This window comes from Cajanus cajan, chromosome 8 (assembly GCF_000230855.2).
Source record: "Cajanus cajan strain Asha chromosome 8, NIPB_CcT2T_4, whole genome shotgun sequence".
In the NCBI taxonomy this organism is placed as follows: Eukaryota; Viridiplantae; Streptophyta; class Magnoliopsida; order Fabales; family Fabaceae; genus Cajanus; species Cajanus cajan.
Genome location: NC_138524.1, coordinates 1,751,019 through 1,770,826, shown reverse-complemented (window position 1 = coordinate 1,770,826; position 19,808 = coordinate 1,751,019). Strand labels below are relative to the sequence as shown.

Here is a 19,808-nt window from a genome sequence, read left to right as displayed (position 1 = left end):
AAAGAGATGGTGAAATATGTTATACGTGACCATCTTCTATACTACAACTAGGTACAAGTCATGTGATTGGAATCCAATAAATTTTCAGGTACCATAAAGAAATACAACACAAACCGATATACAAAAGTATTATTATAAGTATAACATATATAAATATAAATTCATTTAACATATAATTATTATAATTTTATTATTAGTTTTAAATAAGATTTAATAATATACTACATGTCAATATTATTTTTATTTATATTTTTTAATATATATTAATATATATTATATTTTATATCTATAATATAAATAATAATAATTTTTAATAGCAAATATTACATCAATATATGATTTAGATGTCACTATTATATATATATATATATATATATATATTTATTGCAAAATTTGTTTGAATTATCGTATGAGTCGAAGTCAAACCGCGCAGAGTGCAGACTATTGTCCAGTCAACTAACGTCTTTTGTTGCGCTCCTTCTTAGATTTTTAGACCACACACAACTTACACCTTAAAATGTTTTCAAATTCAAATATACTTCAAAAATTAAATATTATAATTATTACTAAATTATAACAACTATTTTAAAAAATAAATTGTATTTTTTGAACATGAGGCTGCCTCTAATTAACCATTAAATAAAAACAAATATCATTTCATCTTCTCTTCCACCAAACAATCTAAAAATCATATCACTTTTTGTTTATTTATTTTCTTTCTTCAAATTGTACAAACAAAATTGAAGAGTGACACTTGCACAACATGCATGTCCGTACTTTCAAGTAAAACAAAACAGTATTTATAATCATAGCTTACGTCAATTTTGACCACAGAACAATAAAAGTAAAACAAAACAGTATTTATAATCATAGCGTACGTCAATTTTGACTACAGAACAATAAAAGTAAAACAAAACAGTATTTATAATCATAGCTTACGTCAATTTTTACCAAAGAACAATAATTTAAGACGGCTACTCACAATGACAATTATTTTTACAGGGAGAAAAAAGGTACTCCGTGCTTGCATTGTATTAAAAAAAATGAAAAATTACTCATAAAAAATGTAATAATTATTAAAAATAAACAAAAAATAAAATAGTTCATGTAAAAATAAAGATCAAAAGTAATCATTGAAATTGGTATCCCTTATATATTAGTATAAATTCATTAATCTCAAGTTTTTAAATTTGATTAATAAATATTTTTTTTAATTTTTTAAAATAAAAAAGTATAATGATAAAAAAAAAGCGGAGATTAAGGTGATTACTAAAAAGTATATTCCCTTTATATATTAGTATAGATTGTTTTACCACACTGGTAAAAGTGGGGCAAATCACCCGGAAATGTTTTATGTAAATTATTTTTTATCCATATATATTATAGCACGGGTCTATAATTTTTTTTAATAAAACCAAAAAATAGTCTGTAATATTTATATAAGAAAAATATAATTATTTTTTTATAAAATATATATATTTATGACAAAAGAATCTAAAATACAAAAAAAAATTACAAATTATTTAATAATTAGAGTATTAATTCTCATTTTTTTTCTTTCAATTTGATATTGTAATAAAATTTATATTTATTATCTTTTAAAACTCGTATAATATTAAAGAAGCGAAATGGAATTATTATGAATGACTTAGTGATTAAGGGTTGAAATAATATACATCAGGTCTTAACTTTGAATTATTTTATTGTCATCATTATAATTTTTATAAATAAAAAAAATTAAAATGTTAAACATTAAAATGTTAAAAATAATAAAATAATTTTTTTTTATACATTTTATAGTTTTTTGTACTCATTTAAAAAAACTTATTTTATGGGGACAATACCTATTTTTTTAGGAAATATTGTTTTTTTAAGTATGTATAATTAAAATATAAAACTTTGTGGGAGCAATTGTCCCATTAAACTTAATGTGGATCCGTCCCTGTATATTATAATAAAATATATTATTTATCATATGAAATATTAAGTATTTTATTAATTTTTGTGTTTTATATTGTAAAATAAATGTTAAAATGAATATATTATTTTTGAAGTATTTTTTTTAAATGCTTTTGAATGTAATTTGTTAATTTAATTTTTTAAAATAAATAGATGTAAGTTATTAAATATATGTGGAGTTTGTTAACATACATCCTCTTCTTTTCTAAAAGGAATATATCAACAAGTTATAAACGTAATGTTTTTTAAAATAAATTTAGATATAACTTACTAACTTTCTCCTTTTAAAAAAAATAAAAATAATTATAAAGTAGCAAACTCACATATGTATGTTAATTATAGTTAAGTAAACTTAGTCAAAAGATTATAATTTATCTAAGTTCATGTTATACTTAAAAAAAAAATATTTTAATGTAATAAATAAATGATCAAATAATGATTTTGTTATTTATATAAAAAATAATAATTTTGAAGATGTTGAAAATGAGAAAATCATACGATATTTTAGAATATAAAATATCATAAAGAATAATTAAAATATATATTTTTATCTTAAAAAATATATAATTATATGATTATTATTACAAATTTGTATAGTCTTCACTACTTAAAATTTTCTGAATTTGTAACTATATCAATTTCTTTATAATGTGCAAGTTTCTTCCAAATTTTTTTTTTTTTACATCTAATAATAATAATGCGCAAGTTTCTTCCAATTCTATTTTTTTTACGTCTAATAATAAAATAATGTCAAAGCTAAGATATAATGTATCATATGGTTCAACATATAAAACCAAATCCACCGTAAAAAGTTTATTATTATTGTACATGCATGCATTATTGATAAAAAAAATATTTATATAAATGTTTAATAAAATTTAATTATTTTATTACATCAACATGTTTATTAATATTAGTAAAAAGACAAGGCAAGCACAGGGTATTTATTTGCATTTTTAATTTTTTTTTAATAAAATGTTAGTTGATAGTTTATATGCAAGTATATAATTCAAAATAGCTCCAATATTCTAAAAAGTTTTTTCTCTATCAATATAAAACATATTATTTATTTACCAAGATTCAAGAGGGAAGAGATATCGAATAAAAGTTGTGCGATTTTTTTTTTGCTGAATAAAAAAAGTTGTTTTAATTCTTCATATATATATATATATATATATATTAATAAAGTAAAATATTAAATATTTTATTTTAATTTTTACTTTTTTATCAATATATTAAAAAAATAATTGAATAATTAAATTATTAAAATTTAAAATGGATTTATGTTTAAAGTAATAATCCCTCTTTCCCTATATAGTGGGAAAAAAAATTGTATGGAATTAAAATTTGAAACGCAACTTGTTTGTATACGAGGGTGCCGGCTGATGTGGATGGACACACTTCGTCGGGACTGACAGTGCAGAACATGCGTCAACAATAACCATTTTAATTAATTCTTTCTAAAATTCTTATTAAATGAAAATAAGTACTTTAAGTATAAAATGATCATTATATTTTTCTTTCATTAATAAGTAAAAAAATAATAAGAGAATGTTATAAAAAAAAATAGAAAATTTTTCTTAGTGAATTCTTAAATAATAATAATAATAACAATATATAATAGTAATGAAGCATAAAAAAACAAAATAATGAACCATTTATACTAATTAACATAAGCTGGTATTATACCTGATAAGTTTACACTTTATAAATATTAAAATTCTTCGGCACAAACATTACATCATGATTATTATAAATTGTTAATCTTGATTAGCTTATGTCTTTAATTTTATAAACATTATTACATAATTAATCCAACTATATTTTATTAAGAACTCTTATAAACTTGTTCCGGCCAAAGGGTGGACTAGAGTTTTTTCCTAGATCGTGCCTTAGAGCCAGAGCATTCAAAAGTGTAATCTGCCCTCTTAACTCTAGGGTTTTGGGTTATATAGTTTCTTCTTTATGGGCCTCGCGGGCCCCGAGAATGTAGGGATTTCCTTAACCGTTCTTATCCGTAACCGTTCTGACCGAGCAAATTCTTAAGCGAGGGGGGGGGGTGGTATATGGCCGGCTAGACTCTCGTGGAGAGGTTCAGTCGGGAATAGACCGACTACCTGTACCAGAGGGGTTGGCCTAGAATCTGATCGATTTGCCGTATGTGGTGAAGTCGGGGTCGGACTACGTGAACCAGTCGGAATCCGACCCCGACGGTACACTTGCCTTCCAGCCCTGAGCCTATAAGGCGAGAGGGCTAAAGTGAGGTCGGTATATGACCGGCTAGACTCTCGTGAGGAGGTTCAGTCGGGCATCGACCGACTACCTGTACCAGAGGCCGATTGGTATCGCCGACTCGCCCGTAGGCTGATTGGTGTCGTCGACTCGGCCGTAGGCTGATTGGTATCGCCGACTCGGCCGTAGGCCGATTGGTATCTCGGGCTATAAGGACTACACCTTAAGCCTTTTCGCCTTATAGGCTCAAGGCTAGAAGGCAAGTGGACCGTCTCGACCGTAGACCGATTGGTATCTCGGACTATAAGGGCTACTATGCGTGTGAGGCCGACTATAAACCTGTGCACTGCCTAGGCCGATTCACGACCTGAACTCACTCGACTGTAACCTTGGCCGACTCACCCGACTGTAACCTTGGCCGACTCTCCCTCTCAAAGCCAGATACCGATCGACTCCCACCCATGAAGGCTTACCCGATTGGACACTCAGTAAATGACGAGGTCCCACCTTCACTCACCAAGTATTTTTCAGATTGTAACGGCTAAAGAGATCCCCATATTCTCGGGGCCCATAAGGCCCGTGAACAAGAAACTATAAAATCCAAAACCCTAGATTTAAGAAGATAGATTACACTTTTGAATGCTCTGGCTCTAAGGCAGGATCTAGGAAAAAACTCTAGTCCACCCTTTGGCCGGAACAAAACTTAATTAATATTACAAAATTTAAAATTAACAAATATTTCGTATAATTACTTAAATTTTTAATATAATATGTTATTTATTGTGGCTATAATATTTGATATATCTAAAATTTAACACTTAAGAATATATGAATTTTAGGTTAATTTAACCTTATAAACTATTATATAAGGTAAAAATTATTTCTCATTTATTTATATATATATATATATATATATATATATATATATATTATTTTTGCTCATATATTTGATCAACATGTGATATCTAATATACTCTTGAAATGTTCTTAACTACACATTTTAAACATAGAGCTTGTAATATTAAATATTTATGAATAATTTGATAACGATAAGTAACAGGCGGTCTAATAAGTCAAACAACATTAACTGTTAAGATAAATTCTAATATCATTTTAAGAAAAATGAATTATATATTTAACTTAACTTTATAAAATTGACTTATATGATGATAGTTGTTTTTTATTTATATTAATGTAAATGAAATATCACTACAACAAAATAAACTATTAATGATATTAAATATTGTTTTTAGTAATAATAAAAATGACTAATATAACAGAGTTTGCATGGGACTTAAAATTTGTAAGGTGAGAATTGTTTTCTACTTATATATATATTTTAATTATTTTAACTACGATTGATGTGAGACTTAGAATAGTAAATTATGAATCTAACTCAACTTTACAAAATCAATTTATAAGATGAGAGTTATCATCCATTTATATACTCTTTAACTATTTTATCTTTAGTCGATATGAGATTGAAATTTTCTTCCAACAAATAATTGTCGTTAATAATAATTTTTTATGTAATGAATATATTTTTAGTAACTATTATATATTAATCATTAATATTTTTATTAGATAATAAAATAGAGATAATTAATTTATTTTTATTAAATAATTATTGTTAATAATAAATTTTGTTATAGTATAAAATGAATGAGTTTTATCTCATGTGTGTAAATTAAGTCAAATTGTGCTATAACATAAATCTGTTATTTATAAAAATGAAAGATAATGGAAGTAAGCATGAGTGTTATTTTGATTTAAACTGCTTCTGTGCGTACCGCTATGAACTGAATTCATGATATATTCCCCATGCAAGTTTATACTTATTAATAAATTAATACTAACCAATAGAGGAAAGCGGAATTAGTGCCGCCAAATTTATTGCGAGAGGAACGAAAAAGGAGAAATTTGGAATTAAAGATGTCAGGAGCATTTAATTCTCGCAAAGAGTACAACACTCTAGGGTCTTATCAGAGAAAGAAAATTGAGGCGTTGGAAAACATTCTTTTTCAGTTACCTCGAAACAAATGTTTTCTAGGGGGCATTTGTTAGTATCAAAAAAGAATTCGAAGATACTCGAAATACAGGGGTGCTCGAAATCTTAGGTGATTGAAAAATGACAAAGAAGTTTCTGAAGAAGATATACGAAGCCTGAAGAGAATCAAGAGATACGCGAAGACATTTTTCGTGAAACTCTCGAAATCCTTAAACCAGGAAAGATGCTGCTCATGAGAAAGGCTCACAGCCTCGCAACCTCTCAAAGTACAAGGAAATCAAGAAGCATGCAAGTATACTAATTTTTGTTGGCCACTCGAAATCCCAAGGATCCAGATATACACGAGCATACTTCGCAACCTCTCAGAATGAAGAATTTAAAGGAGACACGATTTAAGAGCGGTTGAAGTAAATCATGGGATAAGTGTCAAAGACTGCAGAACGGTTTGGGGAAGTTAATGAGTGGTTCCAGGAATTATCCAAAGACGTGCTCGAGAATGAGCCACGATGTGAAAGTTTAGAACGATTATGCATTTTCGGAGCACGTCAGATACAGTTACCTTTCCCAAATCTTTGTCTATAAATTAAACGAGCTATGCTCGTAGCAAAGGGTCAGAAAATCACACACCCACAATACCTCACACGTACTCATCGCCTGCGCATAAGGCACACCGTGCATACGAGACAGCTTTGGGTACGATTTCTCGACCACCTTTCTTTTTCTTTTTTAGTGTAGCATAACATAGCGTAGTCTAGTGTAGTGTATTCATCTGAACCATTTTCGTTATCCTTACGAATTGTAATTCTGTTACCATTTAATGAAGGATATGATTTCTACAGTCAATATACATGTCATATGTTCAATTCACATTAATTCTTACATGCATGAAATTGATTGTATAATTAGCATAAATCTTCTTATGTGCTAAAACCAGCATAGATCTTCTGATGTGCTCAAACAACGAGCATAGATCTTCTGATGTGCTAAAACAACACCCTAATTACTTAACTTTATTTGTTGTTTGTACGATTTTATTTTTTCACTGAATATCTTCGATTCTGTCATATCGCGAACACGCATAAATTAAAATCGTGCTAGTTCAAATAAAAAGAACCTACGAACGAAATCCTCCACAAACACCATTATAAAAGACTCCAAACAACCAAAATGACCGAATAATAAACTAACACATGACCTTCGATTTCGATATACAAAACTTGTCTAAATTCTTATTCTTATTTATTTTGACTTTTATTATTTAAATTTATCATTTATTGACCGCCATATTAAGAACATTATACACTTTAGAAGAACAATGCTACATAGTAGCTAGGAACAATTTACGAAATAACACGAAACCAGTCAAGGAATTTTTTATTATTATTAGTTTCATAGCAATGAAATAAATAAAAGGTTAATTTCTATGCCTAGTATTTAATGTTTAGGGTTTATAGATTTGCTTTTTGTGGTAATTCATAAAATCTTGTAAAGATGAAAATATTTGATGTGTATATAAAATCATGTTTTAAAATGTGAGAGTTTGTGGATGATGTATTTGCATTTATATAATTATATATGGCTTAAATATGTTTTTAGTCCTTCAAATTTAAGATAAATTTGTTTTTGGTCCTTCAAATTTAAAACTGTTATTTTTAGTCTATGTAATTTTCAAAAATCTTGTTTTAGTCCCTTAAGTCACCAATAACATATTTGAAAGTGACTAATTAAGATAGTTATGTAATATCAACCGGATTTAATGTGATATTTTCACTAATAGGGACACTAATAGGTAGATTTTATACAATAATATTTGATAAATTTCTTAACAAAATTTGAATATAATGACTAAATTAAGATTTTTTAAAATTACAGGGACTAAAAATAACAATTTTAAATTTGAGGGACAAAAATAAATTTATCATAAGTTTGAGGACTAAAAACATATTTAAGCCATTATATATTGAATGGCGTTGAGCATTTGCACATATAGATAGAGAGTGTGTGATGGAGTTTGTAAGCTGTATACTCCTCCTTGTGTTAGCTTTAGCAACGTTTGCACAAACTCTGCAATGGGTGGGTTCAAGAAGAAGGTCGAAACTGCCACCAGGACCTTACCCTCTTCCCATGATTGGAAACCTTGTTCAACTGGGCACAAAGCCTCACCAATCCCTGGCCCATCTCGCTCAAATTCACGGCCCAATCATGAGCATCAAACTGGGCCAAGTAACCACCATAGTCGTCTCTTCCCCTCACATGGCCAAAGAGGTTCTCCAAACCCATGACCGCTCCTTCTCAGACAAAGCAGTTCCACAAGCCGTGCATGTTCACAACCACCACAACCACAGTGTCGCCTTCTTACCCGTTTCACCTCTCTGGCGTCACCTAAGGAAAATTTCCAACCAAAACTTATTCTCCAACAACACTTTGGACTCAAACCAAAACCTCAGACGCAACAAACTGCATGATCTCATCAATGATATCCACCAAAGTAGCCTCCTTGGTGAAGCTGTGGATATTGGAAAAGCGGTTTTCAAGACTTCTATCAACTTGTTATCCAACACTATGTTTTCTTTGGATTTGGTCCACTCTGCAGGTTCTGTTGGAGATTTCAAGGACTTGGTGGTCAACATCATGGAAGAGTGTGGGAGACCAAACCTTGCTGATTTCTTCCCTGTGCTCAAAATAATTGACCCTCAAGGCATCAGGAGTAGAAACAGTGTTTATGCTGGCAAGATCATTCACACCTTTCGAGATTTGATTCATCAGAGGCTGAAGCTAAGGGAAGACCAGGGCCTTGACTCAAACAATGACATGTTGAATACTTTGCTCAACAGCCAAGAGATGAACCAAACCATGATTCAACATTTAGCTCTGGTATATATTCTCCTTAGACTGTTCAAATCCCTCATATGGTATAAGCATTCTTTTCAAGTGTGAAACGATGGCTATATGTTGGTAGGCTTAAAAATCCATAGCATTACCCTTGCATTTGTTTTCATGTTAGTAGGCTTAAAAAGCCATAGCATATTATATGTGTCATATGTCACATGCATGACAAAACCATCGTAGGGTAATCCCTATTCATTGAGTGTCTTCTAGAAATTACTATATATATCATGGATCAGAATTTCACCCTATCTCAGTGAGACTTACGGTTCATGCATGTAGAATTTAATTAAAAAGCACCAACAGGCAACAATCTAATTAATCACTACATATGTACATTGTGATGTCAGCAGCATTGAATTGATTGTGCTGGTTTTGAGTTTATTTTGTTGTTTACTAGACTTTGTTTGTTGCGGGAACGGATACAATTACATCTACATTAGAATGGGCAATGGCAGAATTGGTGCAAAATGAAAAGGCAATGTCAAAGGCAAAACAAGAGCTAGAGGAAATCATTGGCAAAGGAAAACCGGTTGAGGAATCAGATATTGCTAAGCTTCCTTATTTGCAAGCAGTGATAAAAGAGACCTTCCGGTTGCACCCTTCGGTCCCATTTTTGGTCCCTCGTAAGGCCAATACAAATGTGGAAATTGGGGGGTACACAATCCCAAAAGGTGCACACGTGCTAGTGAACGTGTGGGCTATTGGGAGAAATTCAAGCGTGTGGGAGAATGCAAAGGTGTTTTCACCCGAGAGGTTCTTGAACACCAATATTGATGTGAAAGGTGGAAACTACGAGCTTACACCGTTCGGTGGTGGGCGTAGAATTTGTCTTGGCTTGCCCTTAGCCATGAGGATGTTGTATTTGATGTTGGGTTCTCTTGTGAACTGTTTCAATTGGAAACTTGAAGAAGATGGTATGAACATGAACATGAACATGAACATGGAAGACAAGTTTGGAATAAGTTTAAGGAAGGCTGAACCAGTTAGAGTTATTCCCGAGAAAGTAATGTGATGAAATGTAGTCCATTAATGTTGAATAAAATCATGCATTGCAGTGTATGATTACTGATTAGAAATAAAATGTTGTATGTTCAACTCAACATTCAAACAATGTGTTAAGCAGATAAAATACTATACTATATGCTGTGTTAATTGGGTTATATTGGAAATAACAAAAACTATAAAGTATATGAAGAAGGTATGGACTGGACAGCATGGTGAACGGTGCTAAAATAATGACGGATTGACGCTGCTGCTAAAATAATTATCAAAATTCATAACTTATAAGGATAAAAATATATTTTATTTTATTTTATTTTCTGACTCTCACCATCACCTGTTGTGTATCCCTTACGTGTTCAAAACATGGGTGGCACATCCCCTTTAGTCAGCTAATTGTTCATTTTTAACGTTCCTTATTGTTTACGTATGTGTTAAAAACTGCTGTTCAAATTCATTTAGTCTTTTAAAATTTTATCCTCAATTTATTAATTGATTTCTTATTCTTTTAGGATGCCACAATGTTAACTTCTATAAAAAAATATTAATGCTTACTTTGTTTGGTTTACTATGCTACCACGTACCATCAAATTTTGTATTATTTGCAATAAGGTTTAGATGCAAATATACATGAAGATAAATTTGAGACAACTATTCATTAATCAAAATGCATGAATTTATAGTATACATAATATATGCTACAAAGCTTAATTTCAAGTTTATTTTATTGTCAATTGGTATGATTTTGTCATTTGATAAAGGAGTTATATATATATATATATATATATATATATATATATATATATATATATATATATAATGGATTTGAATTTGCTCTAAACTAATGTCTTAACTCAACAGAAGTTCAAATTGTGACTCAAATTAAAGTGAGTAATTTGCTAGTTTAAAACTAAAATTGGAAAAAGAATTTTCAAACCTTAAAGTTGGAGAGCACATTCAATAATCACCTAAGCCTTCCTTCTGATGTCAATATTTTTAACTTCAGTTTATAGATATTGTTAGGATAATTATATCCAAAATATTGTTCATTTTAATATTAAGTCGTCATAATTTTATATTAAAAAAACTTAAAAAAATTAAAAATTGAGTGTGTATAAGTTATATTTAACCTCAACTCTTATGAGATATGTGATTTTATTTGTCATACTATAACAAAATCTCAAAAAGACATTACACGTAATGTTAGAGAGTTCCAAACGTTTCTTCTCAATCTGGTACAAGTATGACAATTGTAAGACATGCACTATTTTATAAATTACTTTGCCAAATTTTAATTATTCATTTTTAGTAAAGAAATCAATTGAGGATCAATTAATCTTTGGCATCACAATGAAACGAAACCAAAAATCAATCATCGGAAAGAATTTGTTCAAAAACAACAATATCCAATTACAAATTCAAACAAAAGTCAACAATTACATTCTCTTGTTTACATTATTTTAAACTGAGAATTAAAACATCTAACAATTTTAAAAATATATATTATTAATCTAATAAACTGTATATGAGAAATTAAAATCTTTTTTTATTTAAAAACAAATATAAACATACCTTTATAAATTATAAAATCTCGTAATCTAATGATCATATTTATTTTAGTTATTTTTTAAGCATGGGTTCAGGTCTAGTTCCTAAGAAGATATCTGCTACAGCTGGTTGGCAAAAAAGAACAAATTCGAAACAACTGATGTGGCAAATCGAGAGAGTGCAATGCCAATATTGCTTATACGTTTATCTCACATATCATATCAACCTAAATTTATATATCGTAAATGAATAAATAGATTTCATCATCAAAAGGAGGAAAAGGAAAACAGAAAAAAAAAAATCACTCTTACGTAAATAACCATTATTAATTCCGTTACCAAAACTTCAAACCCCGTCTTCTTCTCTGGGGAGAGATTGATCTCTGACATAGCTTCAAATAATTTACCAGCTACAATATGGTTAGTTGCACGCCTCTTTGATTATTACTTTCTCACATGATTTTGTTTATAATTAAAAGGAACAAATGTAAGGCTATGTTATTGATGTTTCCATTTTTTGGAATTCTAATATTATAGATCTGGTAAAGATCTCTAAATTCTTATAATCAATTTATGCTAGCTTATTAAAATCCCTTCTTTTTTTTTTTTTTTTTTTTCCTAACATGGGATGAGATTATCAATATCTGTCTGAGTTTAGTGCACCGATTTAATGCTTTTCCATTTTGCTTTGTGGGCATTATCATTTATTTTGTTACATATAAACATCAAAATTGGACACAGTTGGCCTTCTCATCTATTAACACATGTTGGTGAAGCATATTTTATAGCAGAAAATACAAAAGTGAAAACAAGAAGACGAGGCCTGTGTGATATTCGTTCTTTTCATCCTTTCCTTCCTCCAGAAATCTTTGAAATCAGGAAACGTGAAAAAGAGCATGACATTTTTATAATTATTAGTGAAAATATAATTAAAAACAAAAAAAAAAATGTCTTTTGAACAAAACATACTTAAATAATAGAAATATACATGGGGTGCAAAGAGTAAAATGAGGAGAATCTGCGAAATGAAGAGCATACAAATGTCAATGCACATATTTCTTAACTTTTAAGTTTTAACCATGATTTTTTTTTTCTGATAAAGAACCATGATCTGGTTTATGAACATCAAGAAATTTCTGTTTTGACTTGAAATTGCTAATCAATTTGTCTTCTTTGTTTGTTTAACAGGTGAGATCAGTGAAAGTTAGCAACATCTCTTCGGGTGCAACCGAGCAAGATTTGAGGGAATTTCTTACTTTCCCGGGAACAATCGAACATATTGAAATGCAAAGGTTTGTCTATACTCTACATCATATCAATTCCATTATCTGTATTTGTCATGTCATGAGGCCATTAGATGGCACTAACTTTCTGATAGAACATTTAGTATATAATTTCTCTCATTTTTCAGTGACACCGGAGGTTCCCAAGTTGCACATGTTACCTTCAGTACTCCAGACGGGGCTGAAACTGCAGTTCTTCTCTCGGTAGATTCGTTTCTCAGTGCCTTCTGTACAATTTTGTTGTTAACAAGTTTTCTCTATCTGTTAAACAGACATTTTCTCTTTGTTTTTTGAGAAAGCATTAATTCTTTTGTCGCATAATTAACTTCATGTGTTTTTTTTGAAGAGCTAACATGAAACTTTTGTTGGCGTCTCCAGGGAGCAGTGGTGTGTGGACAGTCTCTAACCATAGATTTGGCTCCAGAATATGCTCTCCCTGGCTCTACTGCATCTGTACTATCCATTCCCTCTTACTTTCTAACTTAAATTCCTGGGAATACACCCTAACATGAGAAATTATTACATAGTTCGAAACTATGACATATGTATAGTCTTAACCAACGAGACATGTAGCTAAGTTTTTTATTTACAAGAAAGAATAAAATTCAAACTACCAGTTATGTGGAGATTTGTTGACATCATAGTAATTTGATCTTAGACCATGTAATAATTTCTCTTCTGACATATTCTCTATTATTGATTAAAATTTATTAAAAACAATAAAATCATAAGTGTGTTAGTAAATGTTTAGTGTTACTTGAAAAATCTTGCAATTTCTAATAAATTTTATTGCTTCTGATCAGGAAACACAGACTAGTAATGATGAGAATCCTGAATCTGGTTCTGGTTTGAGAAAGGCAGAGGATGTTGTAACCAGCATGCTTGCTAAGGGTTTCATTTTGGGAAAAGGTGCATTGGACCGAGCAAAAACCTTTGATGAGAAGCACCAGCTTAGTTCCAAGGCGACAGCAAAAGTTGTTTCTTTGGACCAGAAGGTTGGTTTAAGTGAAAAGATCAGTGCTGGGACAGTTTTGGTGAATGGCAAGGTTAAAGAAATGGATGAGAAATACCAAGTATCTGAGAAGACCAAGTCTGCAATTTCAGTGGCTGAGCAGTCAGTGAGTAGTGCTGGATCAGCCATAATGAAGAACCGTTATGTGTTGACTGGGGCTACATGGGTCACAGGTGCTTACAACAGGGTTGCTAAGGCTGCTGAGGAGGTGGGACAGAAAACTAAGGAGAAGGTTTTGGCACAGGATAATCAAGGAAAGACTGAAGAAGGTAATGTCCAAAACCCCACGTCTGAAACCACCACACCTAATGAACCCTCCAAACCTGGACCTCATCAAGCCACCACGGGTGATCATCCTTCCAATCCTGTAACAACTCAAGCTTTGACCACGGGTGATCATCCTTCCAATCCTGTAACAACTCAAGCTTTGACCACTGGTGATCATCCTTCCAATCCAGTAACAACTCAAGCTTTGACCACAGGTGATCATCCTTCCAATCCTGTAACAGCTCAAGCTTTGACCAAGGGTGATGTTCCTTCCAATCCTACAACAACTCATGGTATGACCACCGGTGATCATCCTTCCAATCCTGCAACAACTCAAGCTTTGACCACGGGTGACCACCCTTCCAATCCTGCAACAACTCAAAGTTTGACCACAGGTGATCATCCTTCCAATCCTGCAACAACTCAAGGTTTGACTCTCTGATATGCAAACGCCTGTCTGTGGAGTTTGGGTTATATTATATGAACATGTTAGTGAATATATGGGAAGTTAGATGGTATATATCGAATAAGTTACTGTACTGTAAAAATAAAATACAACTGAAGAGCTTCTGTGTATTGATTCTTCTCTGAGAGATGACTATTTAAGTATGACTAATCATTACAATGATTTGTATTCCGCAAAATAAACTACTGAGATTACTCTAATTCAGAACAGATTGAATGAAAGATACATTTTCCTCCTCTCTATAGAATTGCATTTACGATCAGGGATCACTAAAACAAACACACTTTAGAGTAGGGTTTGTAACACACTTTTATATTTACACGTCAAACTAAAAAAAAACAAGCTACACAAAGTAGTGGCTTTGAACTTGATGCAGATCAAATCCTTCAGATGTGCAACCACATATGCAGAGTCGTACTCTCGTGCATAATCGACTAAGTTATCTATTTAGTTGTCTCGTTGACATCTCAAGTTATGTTTTAATGTCTAACATCATTGTCTGATTTTCTAAAGTGTGTCAACAATTGACTGGTTGAAAATCACTAGGGCTTTAAAAATCTTTTAGGTTAAAATTTACAAAAATGCTAATTGTTACTAATTAAATATCCAAATATTTACACGAAGTGATTTCTGACATATCTCAACTTTATATATACATATATATATATATATATATATATATATATATATATATATTAATTTGTTCAATCAATAGTGTGATTCAAAAAATGTTATTTGTCCATGTTCAAGTTCATGCAATTAGTGCGATTTTTTTCTATAATATATAGTAATAGTAGTACTGTAAAATTTATTAAAAATTACAAAACTACAAAAAATTGCAATTTCCAAATAAATTTCAGCCAACAATAATATATTAAAAAAAATTATGAGTATATTGATATTAAATCCAAAGCACCGCAAGACGTTGATAAAGTAATGGTATACATTCCTTGGAGGCTATATTTTTAAATATGTATCTGTTAAGAAGATAACTAAGAGATATAATTGAACAGCGGCGAGCACATAAACAACTAGATATGTTTTTTCATCAAAACAGATAATAACGGTGAATACACCATAGAATGATTCAACCATACGAATGCATAAAGAAAACATCTATTACTTAATTCTATATCATATCATTACATCAGAGCTTTCCCTAGTTTGGATGTGCATTTGCAAATGACATCGTATACAAATAAATTATTGATGTGAAATAATTACTGCAATGTGTGCTCCCCAATCACGTCCCGTATCAAATGGGCAAAAGACTTAACCAAGAACTCAAAAAATGTGTTAGGCTGATATCAATTCACTTACTGATGTCTCTCCAAAAACTTCTCTATTACAACGGAGAACGCTGCAAAACCAGCACAACCAGCACACGCTGCTTTTGGGCCACCTAGAATCATGTAACAACAGGGGAAACATTACCAGACATCGTGGAAAAAAAAAAAAAAAAAAAAACAGAGAAAAGACTCATAAAAGGAGCAAGGTTGTGTTGTGGATTTCAGTTCTTGATTTGCCGGTTCATTATCCTTTTATCATACCTCTCTCTACCTTTATTCTTTTCTCATTACATCTATCACATTTTTTCATGTCCCTCCCAAGGTACTACTGTCAAAAACCCATGAAACTGGTGCTTACCAAAGTGTATTCTATGATTTTCAGTTTTGATCAATACAAAAGAATATTTAAATATAAAACTACTTAGGAAACAACCACACCATGACAAGATGCATTACAATCTTCAATCACAGAGAGCTTTATTCATTATTTATTCTCTCAGCCATTCTCTTTACCATCATCCTTTCCACTGCCCTTGCCATCAGCAACCAGCAAGCAAGCATGCTGCAGTATCTCAAACTTCAAATATTAGTTACTAATTTACAGCTACCTTAGATGGTCCTACTGCTACCTAATGTTCAAAATAGGTGCCTCACTTTGTTTGTCTCACAAGAACACCCCATTCATCAAATCTCATCCTAAAACAGCTTGGACAATGGCCTTCTACCTTAAGCTTTATTTTTATCATAGTAATTATAATTCCTTGCATCTTCAGAAAAGGTAGTAAATTGAAATATCAAAATAGAACAAAATCATTTTTCTAGGGTCATAATCATTAAACTCTGTTGTAAAACAGGTTTTATAGTGGAAATAAAATGTGAAGGTTATATGCCCTTTCATAAATAGAGCCTAGATGCAAAGCAGGGCAGAACTTACTATTGTTGTAAGTTTATCATTATCCCAAGCAAGATTACAAGACTAGAGTATAAGCTCTTGAAATCAAAGATAAACTCTTCAAATTTCTCATCTTTTCTAGAATACGTATTACCCTAACTTTCACTATGATGCATTCATTCTAAATCCCATGTTGTCAAATTTGTCTGCTCCTTCAACATAGTATTTAATTTCTATAACATCAAGTTATTCTCTTGTTGGAATTTTACCACCTAATATTCAGTTTCATACAACATCTCACATCATACAGGTGTGCTAAAATTCTCCTTTAAGCTTGAGTGGTACCTTTTTGCTCACAGATAACACTTGAAGAACTCCTCCATTTCATCCAAATCACTTCAATCATATGATTTAGATCACCCTCTTTACAAAGGGCACACTCTTAAACATATTGTGAAAAATTACTTTCAATGGTTATCAATTGCCCAAGTGCTTACCACCCAAGGATAAGCAACCCTTAGGCTTGTCACTTCTGGTTCTGGTCATCCTGCATTAGTTTTATAGACATTGTATGATCTATAATACAATAACTAGCTATATTTAAAAACCATCATACTCCTCAGAGATGAGCATACACATATCCCTCCTTCAAGTACAGGAAATAATAAGCAACTAAAAATATGATTTCTTAATATTTCTGCAAAAGATAAACCACTTCACAAAGTGCATCTTAGATGCAAATCAAACATACAAAAGCAAAGTGGAATCTTGCAGTATCACAGTTCTGGGTATAAAGGTTTACAAGTCTGTTCTATACATGCTTTGCCAGGTCATGCATGGCCGTCATTTGTTAAACTTAGAGTTAGATATAAGTTAAGAGAAAGAAAAGCACGATAACAATGAGAGAGGGTAAAAGAAAAAAGAGTTACCTTTTGCTGATATTGCACCTCCAGTTACACATCCAGCAACAACAGTATTTGTTGTGTCATGTTTTGCGCGAGCCTGGGAAAAAAATCAAGGACCGAGATGGTAAGAAGAATGAACCTTGAATGCTTAATGTAAATTTATGTGCTCATTCCTCAAATGATCAAATCCATTAGACCTTCTCGACAACACACTCAGCAGCTGAGAATACGAAACCCATAACAGCAAATGCTTTGGCTGAACTCCAACTCCTTCGCCCCATCTGCTTTGCTTGATATATAAACTGTTGTTTGCCAGTCATTTCCTCCTGCATCAACGGGTTGTCAAATGCACCAAGAAATAAACCCATGACGATTCCAAGCCCGCCCCCTGAAAGAACATTACATGAATCCCAATAAACACGGTTTTTAAAATATACATCTCAACAGCTGTAAAAATCTAAAAGGGAAAGACAAAAGAAAAAAGAAAAAAGGCTCGAGTTCATTTAAACATGACAGTCTCATTCATTGTCAAACAATACTAACTACTAAGTAAAGCTAGGCTCATATACACAAGGGTCGACCTGATGCTCTCTTAAATTAATGTTCGATCAATTCATTGTCAGCTATAAGACATGGAATGTATCATATCCAAGAACAAAAAAAAAAAAAAAAAGTTACGCTTATATGACCTCTGAATCATTTGAAATCCTTAACCAAGGAACACTAAACTTATAAAAGAATTACGTAAACATTTGGAGCATGCCAATACAATTCATGCAGACGTGAAATATGTGCTACAATGTATGAAAAAGTGAGGATCGAATGTCATACCCATGACTCCACTAACAACACTGCGCATTGCACAATTGTTCCAAATGTCTTGACCTCGGATTTCCTCCACAGTGGGAAGTCTTATGGGCTCAATCTGAGGCTTCTCTACTTCTGTTGAGTTCGAAGAAACATTTTCAATTCCTTTACCCGCGTCATCAGCCATTGGTAAAAGCTCAAATCCAGGATATGGTAAAGCTGATTGAAATCCCCACGAGAGCTGCGAAATGAACAATGAACATTCTTATCACTAATTCGTTGGAAAGAAGGTGATGCTTCTACCTAGTGCTTAAGGATAATCCTTGTGAAGAATGAGAGAAACTTTATAGTGTGTGTTGGCGAGGACATGGAATGAATGAGGCAGAAAAGCGAAATTCGAAGATAGTATTAACAGATAGCGTGTAAGATAAACCTAAAGCTTAAGGTAATTAGAAGATTTGTTACCAGTGGACGGAGACGTGAGGCAACGGTGGAGGTTCGCCGTGAGAGGAGGGACGGCGGCAGAGGGATCTCTGGACGAAGAAGAAGAATCAGGCTCCTCGATGGTGCTCACTAGGGTACTCATGTGCTATAATAGTAGAAGAATAAAAAAAAATACAATTACAACAAATAAAAAAAAGTTATATGTTTTTAACATTCAAATATATATAAAAAATTGAAATTAAATATATCATAATAATTAAGTCTAAATTGATTTTTGACTAGTTTTTATATATTTGCCGGTCTTCTAGTTTATTGACAATTTTTCTCCCAAAAGGATTCATGATTTATTAATTTGAACTAGAAACTTACTAATTCATCGATTTTTTGTCTAGCCAATTGATTCAATTAGGTTTTCAAAATAATAAGAAATGTATAATTCATTTGTTTAAAATTATTTCTTAAATGAAACACTTTTTATGAGAACAATTATCTTCATGTTTCCGATCGAAGCAATTAACCAACGGGAGTTATTACCGTAATTAATGAGAGGTTTTGATACTGTATTGTATTTAATGTGGATGTACACATCATTTAAATAAATTTTATTTTTTATTTAACTTTTTTTATATTATTTATTTTTGGGGTTTAAGTAATTTTCATATCCATCATCTGTATCATGACCCTGACCCGACCCAAATCTACATCATAGACTACTCTTGCCAGTTGCCACCGCCCCCCTCCTCACTTCTGTGTCTACTTCAGTAATTCATGAACTAGTCCACTCTTGCCAGCCTCCGTCCACACCATCC

The 19,808-nt window shown here is 31.5% G+C and overlaps 3 protein-coding genes across 3 annotated transcripts; 2 read left to right on the top strand and 1 right to left on the bottom strand.

Annotated features, from left to right (window-relative positions):
* Positions 1-8,176: 8,176 nt before the first annotated feature.
* LOC109798980 (geraniol 8-hydroxylase) lies at positions 8,177-10,227 on the top strand. The gene is made up of 2 exons (XM_020359441.3): positions 8,177-9,073; positions 9,486-10,227. Exons 1-2 carry the CDS (start codon positions 8,204-8,206, stop codon positions 10,098-10,100), a joined length of 1,485 nt encoding a protein of 494 aa, XP_020215030.2. The 5' UTR covers positions 8,177-8,203; the 3' UTR covers positions 10,101-10,227.
* A 1,493-nt stretch (positions 10,228-11,720) lies between these two features.
* Positions 11,721-14,901, top strand: LOC109798678 (binding partner of ACD11 1). Its single transcript, XM_083062428.1, has 6 exons — positions 11,721-11,763; positions 12,127-12,176; positions 12,823-12,926; positions 13,046-13,121; positions 13,296-13,370; positions 13,721-14,901. The coding sequence occupies exons 1-6, from the start codon at positions 11,721-11,723 to the stop codon at positions 14,636-14,638; spliced, it is 1,266 nt and encodes a 421-aa protein (XP_082918554.1). The 3' UTR covers positions 14,639-14,901.
* A 779-nt stretch (positions 14,902-15,680) lies between these two features.
* Positions 15,681-19,180, bottom strand: LOC109798776 (Mitochondrial import inner membrane translocase subunit Tim17/Tim22/Tim23 family protein). The gene is made up of 5 exons (XM_020359171.3): positions 19,021-19,180; positions 18,580-18,796; positions 17,946-18,136; positions 17,773-17,845; positions 15,681-16,064 (listed from the first exon to the last, which is right to left on the bottom strand). Exons 2-5 carry the CDS (start codon positions 18,740-18,742, stop codon positions 15,979-15,981), a joined length of 513 nt encoding a protein of 170 aa, XP_020214760.2. The 5' UTR covers positions 18,743-18,796; positions 19,021-19,180; the 3' UTR covers positions 15,681-15,978.
* Between the last annotated feature and the right edge of the window lie 628 nt (positions 19,181-19,808).

Bases quoted from the DNA above. Each gene is read 5' to 3' on its own strand.
- LOC109798776 (XM_020359171.3), bottom strand. From the start codon at position 18,742: ATGGCTGATGACGCGGGTAAAGGAATTGAAAATGTTTCTTCGAACTCA. The intron at 17,846-17,945 runs GTCTAATGGATT...TTTTTTTCCCAG, and splicing joins CTGAGTGTGTTGTCGAGAAG to GCTCGCGCAAAACATGACAC. The intron at 16,065-17,772 runs GTAACTCTTTTT...ACATGATTCTAG, and splicing joins AGGTGCAATATCAGCAAAAG to GTGGCCCAAAAGCAGCGTGT.
- LOC109798980 (XM_020359441.3), top strand. From the start codon at position 8,204: ATGGAGTTTGTAAGCTGTATACTCCTCCTTGTGTTAGCTTTAGCAACG. The intron at 9,074-9,485 runs GTATATATTCTC...GTTGTTTACTAG, and splicing joins TGATTCAACATTTAGCTCTG to ACTTTGTTTGTTGCGGGAAC.
- LOC109798678 (XM_083062428.1), top strand. From the start codon at position 11,721: ATGGGTTCAGGTCTAGTTCCTAAGAAGATATCTGCTACAGCTG. The intron at 11,764-12,126 runs GTTGGCAAAAAA...AACAAATGTAAG, and splicing joins GAAGATATCTGCTACAGCTG to GCTATGTTATTGATGTTTCC. The intron at 13,122-13,295 runs GTAGATTCGTTT...TGGCGTCTCCAG, and splicing joins AAACTGCAGTTCTTCTCTCG to GGAGCAGTGGTGTGTGGACA.